This window comes from Indicator indicator, chromosome 1 (assembly GCF_027791375.1).
Source record: "Indicator indicator isolate 239-I01 chromosome 1, UM_Iind_1.1, whole genome shotgun sequence".
NCBI classification, from domain to species: Eukaryota; Metazoa; Chordata; class Aves; order Piciformes; family Indicatoridae; genus Indicator; species Indicator indicator.
This window is the reverse complement of record NC_072010.1, coordinates 55,778,425-55,795,490: the sequence shown is the minus strand read 5'-3', so window position 1 is coordinate 55,795,490 and position 17,066 is coordinate 55,778,425. Positions and strand designations below refer to the sequence as shown.

The following is a 17,066-nucleotide window of genomic DNA, read 5'->3' as shown; positions in this document are numbered from 1 at the left end:
CGGAGGGGAGAGCCACTCCCGTAAAGCGCAGATGATGTCGCGTCTAACGAGTTCAGTGGAGCTACGGGTTTTCGAGAAGCGGCTGCTGGTGACAGGCGGTGCAGGGTTCATGTGAGTGGTGGTGGCGGTGCCCCAAGCGCGGTCTCGCCTCTAGCTGGCCCGGGAGGGGTCTGCCGGCTTTCTTTCTTGGGGCGCATGTGGGATGTGGTAGGTAGGGGGCAGGTCGCAGCGGGAGGGGTTCCTTGGTGCCGCCTCGCTTGCCTGTCCCCGTTGGGCCTGTCCTGGCTGGCTCAGCGGCTCCACCGACTCGGGCCGCGTTCGCTCAAGCAAAGGCTGCGGTGAACGCAGCCGTTTCTGCAGGTCCGATTTCGCGCTAAAGGCTACCTGTGCCTCTCCCGTGTCGTGGATCTTGAGATAGGAAGCTGTGAGGAGAGAACTGGGCTGCCGCCGTGCACTTCTCTGTCCGTGTTGAGGAAGAAGGTGTTCGGTGAGAGAAGATGCCGACAGTGAGAGTCGACTCTCGGTCCTAGTCAGGGTGGGGTAAGGGAGTGGCAGTACTTTGAGCCAGCTACTTCCCGGTAATACGGGCTCTGTTCGAAGCAGAGAATGGTTGTTAAAGTCCATCTTAAGCTAGGGCCCTTCATCTTGCTCAGAGGTTGAAGCTGTGAGAAGATTAGATTTCTGTGTATACCCCTCAGCTTGGGGGCCCTGCTAAACCTGAAGTCTCAGCCTGAGCTCCTTGTACACAAGACTGTACCAAAGATAAGTTATGCCTGGTAACCAGGCTGTCATTGCTTCTTACATCTAGCATCAGTGTCGGAGAGTCAGTAGGAGATGACTGTTCGGTTCTTCTTAATACTTAGTGTATAAACTTAAGAGTATAAAAGTATTTTAGAACAGTAGTTGAATGTAGCGTGTAATGGTTTGGGGGTTTTTAGGTGGCTGTGAGCAGTGCTGCTTTCTTTTGTTATAACATGAGCTTTTAACCAGACTTCTAACTTCATAACATATGTACTTAAGGGCACGAGTGATAGAATAATGTTGATGTATCTTAAAATATATCTTAATTCTTTAGTCTTTGAGTACAACTCCCTTTTCCCCTGAAGCATTTTGATATTGCTGAGCTTATTTATAATTCGTTATCTCGTTGCCACTGTAAAGCTAACTACATAATTGTAAAATATGTTTTTCTTCTATCTTACAGTGCTTCACATGTAGTTGTCTCCCTAGTGAAAAACTATCCGAACTATCTGATTATAAATCTAGATAAGGTAAATAGCTTATCTTCTTTCTTGAGATTGAAAATTATTTAAAACAATTTTAATGTAATCTATAGCATGTTGAAATTTGTAAGGGTTATTTTATCTAGTATATTTTTTTTTACTATCAATTTATTCCTATGCAAAAAAAGAAAAAAGTAACTGTTGTTCACCTTTACCATCCTGTACTCATCACAAATAATTACTTGTAACAAAATAATAATAAAAAAGTAAAGGGAGCTTTTAAATTCTAAACTTACAGTTCAGAATTTTTGGAGTTAGAATATATTTTGTAGTTTTGTGCTTTTAAAGCTTCTTTGTGTCTGCTTGCAAAATAGCTTTTCTTCTGAAAAAAGTTTTTACTTTGTTCTCAAGCTTTCTAGTAATTGGGCTGGATCTTAATTAGAATCATAGAATGATAGAATCAAGAAGGTTGGAAGAGACCTCAAAGATCGAGTCCAACCTGTCACCCTAAACCTCATGACTATCTAAACCATGGCACCAAGTGCCACTTCCAGTCCCCTCTTGAACACCTCTAGGGATGGTGACTCCACCACCTCCCTGGGCAGCACATTCCAATGGCCAACCACTCTCTCTGTGAAGAACTTTCTCCTCACCTCCAGCCTAAACTTCCCCTGGCACAGCTTGAGACTGTGTCCTCTTGTTCTGGTGCTGGTTACCTGGGAGAAGAGACCAAACCCCTCCTGGCTACAACCTCCCTTCAGGTAGTTGTAGACAGCAATGAGGTCACCCCTGAGCCTCCTCTTCTCCAGGCTAAACAGTCCCAGCTCCCTCAGCCTCTCCTCATAGGGCTTGTGCTCAAGGCCTCTCCCCAGCCTCGTTGCCCTTCTCTGGACATGCTCCAGCAATTCAACATCTTTCCTAAACTGAGGGGCCCAGAACTGGACACAGTACTCAAGGTGTGGCCTAACCAGTGCTGTGTACAGGGGTACAATGACCTCCCTGCTCCTGCTGGCCACACTATTCCTGATACAGGCCAGGATGCCTTTGGCTCTCTTGGCCACCTGGGCACACTGCTGGCTCATGTTCAGGTGGCTGTCAACCAGTACCCCCAGGTCCCTTTCTGCCTGGCTGCTCTCCAGCCACTCTGACCCCAGCCTGTAGCTCTGCATGGGGTTGTTGTGGCCAAAGTGCAGCACCCGGCACTTGGATTTGTTGAATGCCATCCTGTTGGACTCTGCCCATCTGTCCAGCCTGTCAAGGTCCCTCTGCAGAGCCCTTCTACCTTCTAACAGATCAACACCTGCTCCCAACTTGGTGTCATCTGCAAATTTACTGATGATAGATTCAATCCCCTCATCCAGATCATCAATAAAGATATTGAACAGGATGGGGCCCAGCACTGATCCCTGGGGGACACCACTAGTGACAGGCTGCCACTTTCACAAAGACCAGTTCATGATACTGATCTGGTATTTCTCCTTAGCTCGACTACTGTGCAAGCTTGAAGAATCTTGAAACTGTCTCTGAGAAAGAAAACTACAAGTTTATCCAGGTGATAAAGCCTTCTCTTCTAGGGAACTTGACTTTTTACTGATCTTTGTCTTCATACTAAGGTAATATGGTCTCCAGAGCTCCCCAAACCAAAAGCCACTGCTTTCATGTATGGTGAAGTTGAAATTACTGTTTCATTGTCAAGAATGAATCAGTGTATGCCATATGCCAGTGTATGTGACAATCGGATGGCTGTTAACAGCATTTACTTCATCTCTTTACCTTAATTAATCCTTGGAAGTTGGTGAAAAGTGTGTTCTGCCTCTTACATGAAGTAGTATTTTGAAAGTTGATGTATTTTGCCATATAATGCAGGTACAGAACTGGTAAAAATCTGGCTGTAGAGATGAGTGGTTGTGGGTATGGTTGTTTCATTTACAATAGGTAATATGGACAACATGGACTTGAATTCAGCTCCTTCATGCTACTCTGATGCTATCTTGGATTTTGCATCTTCAAACACTGCTAGTCTGTGATGTGCAACATGTTCTGTTAGCATTAGACATCAGGCTGCATTCTTGCTTTCGCTGCTGTTGGTGCTGTGTAGGAGCAGGGTCTCATAGGACCATTTAACATATGCTTATTCTTTTTAAAATTATGGCAATTAAGTTAGCTTGCTGTTTCCACAGTCTTATATCCAGACAGGAGATGGGTTTGGGTTTGGTGTTGAGATAAACATTCTAACTGCTGGGCTAATGTGGTGAAGCTCTTCTGAAATAACAACTTTGGGGAAGCTTTGTCAAAGATAGTAGATATCTATAAATATCTGAGGGGTGGGTGTCAAGTGGAGGGGGGAAGGCTCTTTTCAGTGGTGCACAGTAATAAGGAACAATGGATAAAAACTTGAACATAGAAAGTTTAACCTCAACATGAGAAGACACTTCAGTACAGTGAGGGTGACAGAACACTGGAACAGGCTGCCTAGAGAGGTTGTGGAGTCATCTTCTCTGGGGACTTTCATAACCCACCTGGGTGCATTCTTGTGATCCTGCTTTTGGCAGAGTAGTTGGACTTGATGATCTCTTGAGGTCCCTTCCAACCTCTAATGTTCCATGATTCTATGTAAGTTAAACATATCTCTTACATTCTGACAATTTCCGTTGTGTGATATGAAATGTATGAATGCATTAGAAAAGCCTTGTTACTTGGGTATATAAGAACATTTGGTTGGTTGGGACAGCATAGAGTTCTAGAAGGCATCTTAGAGTAAATGCTCAGATTCCTGTGTGAAGCAATGGGATACTAACAAGGAATGATGGATCTTCTGAACTAGAGTGGGGAATATGTTTTTGTAAAACTTAGGTCAGTACAACTTATTCCAACTTTTAGGGACTTTTGGGTGGTGGTTTTTGTTTGTGTGTTTTTTGAAGGAAGTTTGATCAAAGCTCAATATACAGATGGTATGCAGCCACAGAGTTTGCACTGATAGAAAAAGATATGCTGTAGCAATATCTGGTGGACAAGCCCTGTGATTAGAGCTCTAATGCTATTGTAACTAACCTTAGAAGAGAGCAGGAAGGATAAATGTAGTGATGCTGTAGAAGAGGAGCCCATTTTGGTGCTTAAGTAAAAGCTCAGAGAACTTGCATAAGAGGCTGTATGAAGGATGCAGGTTTATTACAAGTTCTGTTGTTGCTCAGCACAGATATATTGAGTTTGAATTTCAGTGGTGTGGGATTTTTTTTTTGTTTTGTTTTTTTAAGTCAGTAATTGTAACCCTTTAGTTCAAAGTAATGTGTGAGCCCGAAGTATTTGCTGGAGTGTTTCAGTTCTGTTCAGGGATGAGAAATAGGAAAATCAGTTCATCTTCTTCCCATCTCTGACATACTATACTTCAGGCTGTTCAGAATCGTTGCTTGTGAACTTCTTAAAACATAGGTGCATTCGAACTATTTTTAGATAATTTTCTTGTTATTGAAAATGGAGAAGTCTTTAAGTTGAGCCAACAAGAAAATACCAAAAGCTTTTCCTCAGCTTGCCTTTACCTCTAATGTAAACCTGTTGCTTCTGTGCCAAACTAAAGAATGGCTTGTGGGTCGATGCCTTTTCTAAATCTATCCATTGGAATACCAATGTTCCCCCACTCTGCAAATTACCAGAACAAGCAATAAAAAAGAAAATGCGTGCAAGTCATCCAATCGTCTTTGACAGAAGTAGAAATCCGCCTCACCTTTTATAGTGCCACTAGGTGTCACTGTCCGATAGCCAGACTCTGGTAGCCCTCTTACTTGCTCTGCTGATACTGAAGCCACACACTATACTTCTGTTGTGTGTATTTTGGGGAATGATGCCGTTTTGTAATGTTAAATCATAATGCAAATCCTGAAATAAGTTTTGTTGAGATGGTTGCTCAAAATAGTTTTGGGGCCTGCAACAGAAGAGAGGCATGGACCTGCTGGAACAGGTCCAGAGAAGGGCCATGAAGATGATCAGAAGGCTGGAGAACCTCTCCTGTGAAGACAGGCTGAATTAGGCTGTTTGGCCTAGAAAGAGAAGGCTTTGGGGAGACCTTATAATTACATTTCAATATCTGAAGACAGGTTGAATTAGGCTGTTCAACCTAGAAAGAGAAGGTTTTGGAGAGACATTATAATTGCATCTCAATATCTGAAGGGGACCTACAGGAATGCTAGGGAAGGACTGTTTAGAAGGGCTTGTAATGATAGGATGAAAGATGGTGGGTTGAAACTGGGGCAGCGTAGATTTAGGTTAGACATAAGGAGGAGTTTGTTACAACGAAAGTGGTAAAGTACTGGAACAGGGTGTCCAGGGATGTGGTCGAGGCCCTGTCACTGGAGACATTCAACATCAGAGTTGATGTGGCCATGGGCAGCCTAATCTATTTGGAGGTGTCCCTGCTCACTACAGGGTGGTTGAAGGAGTTGACCTTTGAGGGTCCTTTCCTACCTTATGCAATCCGTAAATCTGTGATACTTATATCTGGTTTTATTTTAGACATGGCATTGATAAATTGGCCCAAACTTACCTGGTACTGCTATTTGCATCCTCTGCTTCCTTTGTAATTTTTTTCTCCTTTTATGCGATGCTTAGTACAAAATGAAAGCTTACTATTTTCTAACCAAAATAATTTTGTAATGATCTTTTTTCTTATTTAGGGAGATATTTGTGAACCTGATTTCATAAAACATCTCTTTGAAACTGAGAAAATAGATATAGTCCTTCATTTTGCAGCCCAGACACATGTAGGTGAGTAGTATTTTGGTATTATTTTCTATGAGTATGTTTGTTTGAAATATATACTGGAATTTTTTATATTTTCATATAAAACAAGGGTACAGTTTGTATCCACAAATTACATGATTCAAGATTTAGTAGCCTTTTTAACTTAGAGAGGTTCACAGCCTTACCTTACAAAGTGCTTCACCTGACTGTTGTCTCTGTTAGTTGTGCATAACTAGTAATTCCTGGCATTTCTTTTGCATTACATTTTTAAATATGATCTAGACACGTATAACTGCCAGTGTGCTGGTGGAGTCATGAAGACAGTGGAGAAAAAGTTTGTTAGTAGTCTCAAGTTTTAACTCAATTTGCTCCAAACTTGCAGGGAAACCCCCTGAGTAGAAGCTGAAGGATTAGGCATAGTTCCCTTCAGAATCCCACCTGGGTGCTAAAACCAGAGAATATGCTTAGAAGTGCCTATTTCAAATTACTGCTTTTTAGTAAAACTATTGATGAGACCTATCCTTACCATACTCCTTTCATCGTGAGAAGAAATTCTCAAAAGAGTTATCCAGGAAAATACTTGGCAAAAATTGTCATAATTAAACCAGATAGTAGTTAATTAACAGTAATAGGTATATAGTACTACATTATATAACTGTCTGAGTGATACTTTGCTGACTGAGCTTGGCCCTTCCTAGTGGAGAGGGGAGGTATGCTGCCGCTTAAATAAAGTTAGGTAATGCTGTTTGCAGTGGAAGCATCTATAGCAAATAAGCTTTTGCTCCTGATTCCAGTCTCTTGTACAGACCAAGGAATATTGTCTTGAAGTGTCTTCGTTTAATAATGATCTTGCTATCTGACAATCAAAGAACCAGTATTGAAGCTCCAGTCTGTATTATTATATATATTATTATTATTATATATTATGTATTCTATAGCCTCTAATATTATGGTTTGATAGGAAGTCCTGTCTTGGCTAAATGTAATCAGAATTATCTGAATTTTTTTAATGTAGATCTTTCATTTTGGCATGCCCTGGAATTCACTTATGTGAATGTGTATGGCACTAATGTGCTGGTTGCTGCTGCGCATGAAGCCAACGTGGAGAAGTTTGTCTATGTTAGTACGGATGAAGTATATGGAGGTAGTACTGATGAGGTAAGGTCAAAAATGCATGAGGGTTTTTCTAGTTTTACTAGCTTTAATCTAACTTTCCTTAGCCTCCGTAAATGTATGACTGACTTGAACTTATAAATAAGCACTGGTTGTTTCTAGAAAACTAAGTATCAAAACTGTCCTAAATATTTTTTTTTTTTTTGTAGCATCCTAAAGCAGTGAGATAATGGACCCCTTTTATTTAGGACTGAAAGTTCTATTTGCTAGCTGTAGTGCAATGGTACTCTAGTGGTACTCTCGTGGAACCTCCCTAACAATGATTATTTTACAAGATAAAAATCCTAAGGATCTGTTACTGTGAGCTGCAAGTATAAAAATATTACTGCCAGTATTCTAGCAGTCTCCTGTGTTTGATAAATACTCTCTTGTTAACTGTTCTGCTGCTGTAAATGGAAGGGTAATTTTATCAGTCTGTCGTCCTTGGTATTTAGGGATTTTTATTTTGGTTGCAACTGCAGCTTTTGTAACTTTAAGATTCATCTGGGCAAAACAAATTGAGTAATGCCAGTTTTTCTTTTCTTTTAGGAATTTGATGAATCTTCACCAAAATGTCCAACAAATCCCTACGCTTCCTCTAAAGCAGCTGCAGAGTGTTTTGTTCAGTCTTACTGGGAAAGATACCAAGTAAGTTGATACAAGCTTCAAAAACTCTGAAGTCCATACTTAAGTGTCTGTGTTATGTATGTAAGAGTATAAAAGAAAAATCAGTACTAGTCCACACAGTGACAACTCTCTTCTGATTGCCAGTCTTGTAGTTTGGATGTGTTGTAGGATGTCCACCACTTATTGGTGGAGATAATACTGCAGGACAGTGAGAAGTCAAATGTTTTAAAACTTTTTTAAAAATCTGAATTGGAATGTCCAAAAATGTTCTTTGATAAAATGGTCCAAAAAAAATTAGCAATTTAAGAAAACAGTGTTAAGCTGGAAGGAAATCCATTGATACAGAAGTAAAATATGCAAAGATCAATTTGTAATAAGACTAGACTTACAGTGAAAGCAAAAAATTAAGGGGAGGAGAGGGGAAACCTTATTACTCAGATTTGTTTAAGTAAAAATACTCAAAATTTTGAATACTTAAGTCTTTTTTTTTTTTTTTTTTTTTTTTTACGTGTGTTGTTTTTGACATAAGGCTGACTTGAATAAGATGTAAATGGCTGTGAAACGTTTTCCTGGAATAAGAAGTAGTAAGCCAATCTCCAGTCAACCAGATAGATCATGGTGGTTCCTAAGCAAGACTGAGAGATTACAAACATTCGTTGCTTGTGCTTCTGATAGTTTGAGAAGGCTGGAGGCCCTTGCCTGTTTGACAAGAAGCACAGATGGCTTCATTCATTCATGTTTGTAAGGGCATGCAGATTTTTGAATAAGCACTGTAGGTATGTAAGTGTGTTACTTATTGATTGGCAGGAAGCCTACAGGCTTTTAGTGGTATATATTTTATTACGTAATGACTTTCATGTTTAATGCTCTTAAGTTCCCAGTTGTTATCACACGGAGCAGTAATGTTTATGGACCTCATCAGTATCCAGAAAAAGTGAGTTAAACCTGTGCTTTACTCTGAGCTTCTGTATACAATAATTTAGGGTTGTCATGATGTTACTGTTTTCTGACTTTGCAAAAAAAAAAAAAAAAAGCACTGTCTTGCAAATATATTTGTGTATATTTGGCTGAGGTTGTATGTTTTGGTCTCACTCTGGCATGTCTTATTATCAACACAGTGAACGCATCTTTTTGCATTGTCAGTAAAGCATCAACTGAAGATTTCCAGTATTTACATGAATTTTACTACAATGACTGTAATTTTTCTATTTTTCAAGGGATATTTAACTGCCTTATGCCTGGTAGGGTTCCCTTTCTAAGTGCATTAACTCACATACCATATACTGTTGTTATGAACACTTAGTAAATGAATTAAACATTTCAAACACTACACTATATTGTGAGAGAGAACTTCAATAGTGGGGCAGACTGTCCTGAACTTTCTGGGACATTATGAATGGATCTAAGCTTGTAGCTGAACGTAATACTGTAAAACTTTATGCTGTGAGCTAGTGGTTATCACTTGATCTGTGTTTACTTATCTTAAAATTCTCTGTTGATTCTCTTCCAAATACAACTGTTTTAATGACTCTTACTTTCTGATTGTAGATGAACTGTAATTGGATGTTTAAACTGGATGTTTAAACTATGTTCTAAACTCTAGTTGAACTGTAATGCACTTCTGTGTGTGAAAAGCAATGGAACCATTTTCTTTTGCAAAAATGTTACATTTATAATTACCAATTTGTAACAGCTGACCAGAAGGATAAGCTTTACAGTGCAACAGGCATCTGCTCTTGAAAAAAAAAAAAACCCAAATCCTTGCAGTTTCTAGATTCAATGCATTTTTTATTAGACTTAAGAAAACTTAGAAGTATTTAAAGGGTTTTATTCAAATACTTAATGATACTTGCTGGTGAAGGTCCATGTTCTTTGCAGAATAACAGCTTCTAAAATAACGGACTACTGATTTTTTTTTTTTTTTTTTTGTTCAATTCCTTAGGTTATTCCAAAGTTTATATCTCTGTTACAACAGAACAGAAAATGGTAAGTAATATATTTCTTTTTTAATTTTAATATCTCTACTAATTACAGTTCTAAATCTGTTGCGTAGTTTGTAAAATGGTAATTTTGTAACCAGTTTATGAATTGTTTATTTTAATAATAGAATTTCCTTAAAGGATTGTTTGCATGTCAGCTAGTTAAGGTACCTTCAGTAACAGCTAACAGCAAAACTGCTTAAAACGTACATCTAATAAATTGAATGCTTCCATTTAAGAACTAACAAAAATCTCTTCCCTTTTCTGATTTTAAGCTGTATTCATGGTTCTGGACTTCAGAGAAGGAATTTTCTATATGCAGCTGATGTGGTAGAAGCATTCCTTACTGTCCTGAAGGAGGGAAAGCCAGGTGAAATTTATAACATTGGAACTAACTTTGAGATGTCCATTGCCCAGCTTGCTAAGGAGTTAATCCATTTAGTGAGTAAACAGTTATGATCCTTTTCTTTACTAGTCATTGCATGTGTATATACTGTTATATGAACTGCTGCTATAAACCTTTTGTAGCTCTGAGAGAGCTTAGGCTTGTAGTGGGTCTTAGAAGGTAATTGCTGCAGAATGATGAACTACCTTTTCTGTGGCAGCTGTGCTATGTAAATTTGCAGTACAGGCTGTCATGCATTGAGCTGCTGCAGCAGTTATCCCAGCTGGGGCATAAGTGGCATGATGACAACATTTAGTAGGGGATTTTTCATGCTGGCTACTTCATTTTTGGTCTGAGATTGTGACACTACTAAAATCTGGTTATGAATGGTTAGGCAGTTCTTGGATGAAAGAAAAGATTTGGAATTTTAGACAGTTTTGATAATTCCAGTAGTTTGAGAACTCAGTTTTGACAAAATACCATTTCTGCCTGTGTGTTTTGGTTGATTTGTTTTTGACAGACTTAAATCTTGTTAAAAATTCTATGTATGTTAAGACAGTGCAAGGTGTGTTGTGATAATTTTTGTTTGTCTTCCTGACAGATAAAGAAGACCAGTTCAGAATCTGAAATGGAGTACTGGATGGATTATGTCAAAGACAGGTAGGAAAATAGCAAAGCACATGCAGGATAGCTTTTTCCTGAAGGTTTCTGTGACTTTTCCAAAACATTTTTTTGAGAAAATGTTTCTGCTCTGCAAAAGGGGCAACTTTTGAGGGAGTAAGAGCTATTTTGTTTTCTGTTTATTATTTGGATTTTTGGGTCAGAGTGTATGTCTCGAAGGCAAATGTGTCTGTCTTTGAACTTTTTTCAGACTTCTCATTCCTGTCTCATTTAGCTTTAGTATTTTGACCTTAATGAGACTAGTTCAGACTTACGTGCTTTATAGGCAAGACCCACTCTCCACAGGCAGAAATATGTACCTACAGAGTGTAGTTAATTTTAGATTCCTATCTTAAGCTGAAACTGCTATCTCAAAAGTAGATGTAAAACTCTGAGGTGCCAAAGTTAGGGTGGTAGCAAAAACGGATAGCTTTCATAGATATGCTTTTGCTGTGTGTTTCCCTCCTTAATTTCAGGCTTGATTTGGCTCTGTTCTCTTATCTCAGTTTCTTTTCTGCAGCAACAATGAGCCTCTGCTTACTTTAGATATCACTCTCTCCAGAGTGATTAGAAATGACGTATCTGCTGATGGCAGTTAAGCATTGTTATAGCCTTTAGAATTCTCACTTTCTGTTCACATTTGGATTATCATGGCAACTGAAGTGTTTAAATGTACCAATTTTTGGTTTTAAGAGGAAGCTTCTTCAGAATCCTATCTGAGTGTATTGCAGGACTTTGAACGCATTGCCTTGGGCTGATGTGATGTGACTGTTCAGTAAGCTTAGTGTAATTTAGGCTGAGAGGTGTCTTCATGTGTATTGGGCCTTGTCCTCTAATCTTTAAACATAAATGGGCTTGTGAAGACTAACCACATAGGAATACATGTTTCAGAGAATGTTGAGGTCTTAAAAAGATTCTTAAGATACCTATCTAATGATTATTTAATTCTGTAATGAGCAACTTAAAGGTCATGGGGGTCACTTGCCATGGAAAATTAGTTCTGCTTCTGCTTAAGATTAGCATGTTTTAATATGATGATAAGTAGCTCGTTTGTCTGCACACATAGCTTAACTATTCAGTATGCTAATGCCAGTAAACCAGGAATGCTAGATTAGACTACCTAACTGCCAGGTTGCAGAAGTGAAAATTCATGCTGTGCTTAAATATAGGGAATCTCTTTCTATGTTGAATGTTGCAGCCTGGGATTCTACATATTCAGTATTACTAAGTTTGTGTAACTACTGAGGTACTGTGATGACAATGCTTTGGAAGCCTGTATTTCAAATCAGAAGTTTGTGGAAAATTTGTGGGCTTTCAGAATGAAAAATGTGAATGAGGATACTTGAAAACACTGGTGTGTGTGGTGACTGTCTAAAGAGTTGCAAATGCACTGATCTGCACAGTTGTATTGGCAACAAATTGAATTTTGCGTTCATTTTTGTGCCAATAAGATGTTAATCCGTATTTATTCTAGTCAATTCTAAGTAGATGACCGTACAAACTGCATTGTATTTTAGCTGCACTCAGCTGCTGTGTATTTTTTGAAGGCAATAGTTTTTGTTCATTTGTTGGGAATTTTCAAAATTGAGGCATGCCTGCTTTGAAGACAGTGTGAGGCACTACATCTCTAATGAAAAAGCCTAATCAAATTGTTTTCTGTGTGCATTTTATACTTCTACAGACCTACCAATGATCTGAGATATCCAATGAGCTCAGAAAAAATGCACAATTTAGGATGGAGACCTAAGGTGCCTTGGAAAGAAGGAATAAAGGAAACAAGTAGGACTGACTTTGATTTGGATGTGATGGGACGAGGGAAAGGGGAGGGAAATGGGTTCACAGGTTAGTTAATTTGAATTAAAGAGAACAAATTTAACACTTCAATTTTACATAAAATTGGCTACTTTTCAAATAGTGAATTTACCTGATTTAAAAAGAAAGATTAATCATGTTAAAGTGCATAAAGTACTGGAATTAATTGCTTTTTAATACTAGAATAAGTTTAATGAAGAATTTATAAAGTTGAAACAATATATTTTTTAATATTATAGGCTGCATAATAAACTATTAGCACATTTTTGGTCTTAGTATATTGGTAGACTGTTTGAATTTCTCTGTCTCTGACTCACTTGACTAATCAGCATTCTCTTCGTACTAGTTGAATGGTACAAGGAAAACTTTCATAACTGGAAAAACACAGAGAAAGCTTTGGAGCCCTTTCCTATGACAGAGCCATTTGCACAGCTCAGTGGTCCATAGGGTGGTGGAGAACCCAAAGGAATTTATTCTACTTCACACAGTCTTTTCTTCAAAGCATTCAGTCAAGTGGCCACATTAATGTATTCAAAGATATGTGAACCATGATGAATACAGAACCTTGGGAAGGGTTTCAGCACTTTCTAAATGGAACAATGGTGCAATGCTATATTCTCACTAGGTATTGATTTTAAGGAACTATACAGGGTGAAGAATATTTATAATGCTGTTAATTAGTGTAACTGATGCCAAATCTGCCATATTAATAAAGAATAAATAATTCCAGTTACAGTTTGGGGGACGTTCAGTGAAATTTGTTTTAGCTCTGGAATCATTCATATAGATTTGTTTGTTTTTACACTGTAATACATTATTTTTGTCACTTTAAAGATTTATTTTTTATTAAGGGGAAAATGCTGTACTTTATATGTCAAGAGTATAAATCTAGTTGATAAAACCTAGATATGGTATCTATATGATTCAATCATTTTCTCTGATACAGTATTACCTTCTGTAGATGATTGATTACAAACTTTTATCCTCTTTGTAACTTTAAATGCCCTGTTTTTTGAAGGGGGGTGTGTGTAAAAGTGTCAAGAAGTAGCAAGTGTTCTTACTGAGATTTCCAGAAGCATTTTCTTAAACTTTGGTCTGTTTTAGATGTCATTTTTTTACTATATTACTGTCTTACATGCTTTTTTTCTTAACTGCAATTGTAACAAACTTGAATTACTGTAATACAAACATTCCAGTGATGTTATTTCCTGTGATATGAAGGCTATTTGTTATTTCCTGTGATATGAAGGCTAATTTAAACATCTTGTCCTGTGAATTGTGGGTTAGTGTACTCTTCCACATTTTTTTTGTTTGTTTTAAAGATGAAAAAATACTTGATTTTTAATGTAGAGTTTTAGAGGAAACTTCAAGAAACATGTCAATGAATCTTTGGCAAAGTTGATTTAGTAATAAAAGTTGTGATGCAAGTGTTTTCTCTCAAACATGCTGAAAATGTAGGTGAGTTTTGAATTTATTTTCACGATACAGTAAGAACTAATAAATATCTTCTTTTTTTTTTTGGCTTTAAGGTGGCAGACATATAAGGAAAAACTCTTCTCTATTTTATTACTGTAGCTTCTTTGCTTGGCATAGACCTAGATCCTCTGCTTTGCTCCTGCAGAAGCATAGGACTTGGCTGCTATGGTGTACTCAAATTGCTGTGACTTCTAAAGTCTCGGAAATTGGGATTTAACTGTCCAAACACAAGTGCAGAAGTCCTTCCCTCATCAGCCTAAGTATAGGAAGAGTGACCTTCCAGTATCTGAAGGGAGCCCTCAAGAAAACTGGTGAAGGACTTTTTAGGGTGGTAGGTAGTGATGGGACTGAGCGGAATGGATCCAAGCAACAGGAGGGGAGATTTAGATTAGATGTCAGGAGGACATGCTTCACCATAAGGGTGATGAGACACTGGAACAGGCTCCCCTGGTAGGTGGTGGAAACCTCATTCCTGGATGTTTTTAAGGCCAGGCTGGATGCAGCTCTGGGCAACCTGATCTAGCAAAGGGCATACCTGCACATGGCAGAGGGGTTGAAACTAGATCATCCTTGGGGTCCCTTCCAACCCTGACAATTCTGTGAAGAGTGGATCTTGGGACATTTGCCTTAGCTTTGCCCTGATAGAGTTGCAGTAGTAACTGAACATAAACTTTAGTAGTACTGACCCAGATAGCCTACAGGTAGTGTAGAAACAATTCTGATAGTGTTATCAGATCAGAAATACACAAAATAAAGCAGTAGTGTGTAATTGCTTTATTGAATAGATCTTTTGAAAGTCTTTTGGATTATTTTGATGCTGAAAATGGAAGCTTTGACACACATGTGACGATCACAGCGTGTTAGGGGTTGGAAGGGACCTCTGGAGGTCATCAAGTCCAACCCCCTGCCAGAGCAGAACCATACATCCAAATAAGTGGTATTACTGGAATTTGAATTTTTGAAAGGATCCATTCATTTTTAGTGGAAGCTCTTGTAATTTATTTAAATGTTTTTGAAGATTTATTCATGCCAAGTGTTTAGTGATTTTGGGTTTGTAATTTCTCATATATGATATGTACATGCACATTAAAAAGGATATATTTTAAATTAATATAGAAGGCTTTTGTATTGAACTACTTTGCTGTAGATCATGTTGACTTTCCAAGTGAGTGCTCTGGTAGTAATGTTCAAAGGGTTAAGTCTTTACTGTTTGAGAAAACAGCTGATTTTGCCATTAACCTTCTGGCTTTTGTCAGAAGAAACGAACAAAGGATCAACTAGTGAGTTGTTGGTGGGGAGAAATGTAATGTTTTTAGTCTGTATTTCTCATTTTTTTTACTCCAGAAGTAGGAAGAAGCATTTCTGCAGAAGGCCAAAGATAGGGATGTAAAATGCTGAACACAGCAGTCATTCAGGGTCTCGGGGTTAGTGTCATAGAACAGGGAAATTACACCAGTAAGAAAATATAGTAAATGTGTATATCACTTCAGTTGCTAACACTTTCTTAAGCAGCAGGGCTGGTCAGCTTCTATCACACTTGAAAACTTTTGACGGCACCTGTTAGTCCCACATCTCTTTTTGGGGTTACTGCTGTGGATTGGATAAGATCTTCAGGAAACATTGGGAGAAAACAAGATTACTACCCTATTATCCTGATGTCCCAGGTCTGCCATTCAGTACCTCCCTTGCAAGTAGCATCTGAAAGATGAAGCAGGCAGCTAAGGAGGGCCATCCACAGTCCACCTGCCCTGCAAGTTGTGGGCAGCAGAGCCTTTGTGTGTGTGTAAGTTGTGGTTTGTGTGTATGAGTTGTGGTTTGTGTGTATGATTTGCAGTTTGTGTGATGGAGATCATCCTTGCTTTCTCAAAGTCTTTCTCTGGTCTGACCTTGGCGCTTGCTTACATTCGTATGCTGCTTGGCATTAAGGAGTGCTAGCTGTGGGTGAGGCTGGTTTACATTGTCATAAGATAACTGACCAGAAAATAGCTTTTATTTGGCCACCCTGTCCTTTGCTAGATACAGGAGGAGGTTATGAGAGGAAAAAAAGTGTGGGTGGTGTTTCTTTTGTTGTGGTTTATGTGCTTTATTTGTTTTGTCAGGATATTTTGTTGTCAATACTACTTTTTGAGGTGGTTCTTCACCTTCCAAGTCCTATTTTGTAGGGATACAAAATGGCACACATTTGGTTTCCCATTAGAAGAAAGTTGTGAATAGCTTCAGTTGGACTCAGAATGTTCTGTTTTGCTAAAACTGTTCTTACCCTCTTTAAACGTCTATGAAATGCTAATATGTTTCTACTTTTCAGTAAGAGTAGCTTTCATACAAACCCCCAAATTTTGCTGGTGAAAAAAGTGACTGTTTTATTAAATGTACTCTCTCTGAGACCGAATTATCCTTCTCTTGTCTATTTTCATTTCACCTGGGAAAACAAAGGCTTCTAAAAATAATAAATATTAAAATAATCTGTTGCTTCATCGTAGCTCTGATTTTGGCATTCTATAAAAATTCTACAGTCAATAGTGTTTTGACTTCTACGAAGCGTGTCATCTCACATTTGGAGTTTATCTGTACCAAAGATCACAAGATTGTTAGCTGCATAAGTAGGAGACATGCTCATTAAGTGTTTACATTCACCGTTTCTCAGCTAGACAACCATTGCCAGTGGCAATGTGAAATTGTGAGAATAGGAGATTTTGTGTCAGTATGTTGTTAGCACACCTCTTCAGTACCATGACGTGTGTTTGATTTGTAATGTATCCCTAATGGAATTTTTTTCCTGAAGATTTTGTTTTTAGTCACTAAACTGCTGCCCCAGTCCTTGATGTTTTGACGTCTGAAAACACGTCAGTTCTGAAGAACAGGGGTTGGCCATGAAAGAATTTCCAACAGTCAGACAACTTGAGAAAAGCAGATAATCACAAAATGGTAGGGGTTGGAAAGGACCCCTGGAGATGTAGTCCAACCCTCTTGCCAAAGCAGGATCACCCAGAGCAGGTTGCACAGGAACATGTCACTCTC

The 17,066-nt window shown here is 38.5% G+C and overlaps 1 protein-coding gene across 1 annotated transcript; it reads left to right on the top strand.

Moving 5' to 3' along the window:
* The first annotated feature begins 31 nt into the window (after window positions 1–31).
* On the top strand, window positions 32–13,340 carry TGDS (TDP-glucose 4,6-dehydratase). The gene is made up of 13 exons (XM_054400763.1): window positions 32–98; window positions 430–487; window positions 1,205–1,271; window positions 2,707–2,775; window positions 5,891–5,981; window positions 6,973–7,115; window positions 7,659–7,757; window positions 8,611–8,670; window positions 9,679–9,722; window positions 9,991–10,156; window positions 10,702–10,760; window positions 12,442–12,539; window positions 12,919–13,340. Exons 1-13 carry the CDS (start codon window positions 32–34, stop codon window positions 13,017–13,019), a joined length of 1,122 nt encoding a protein of 373 aa, XP_054256738.1. The 3' UTR covers window positions 13,020–13,340.
* The last annotated feature ends 3,726 nt before the right edge of the window (window positions 13,341–17,066 follow it).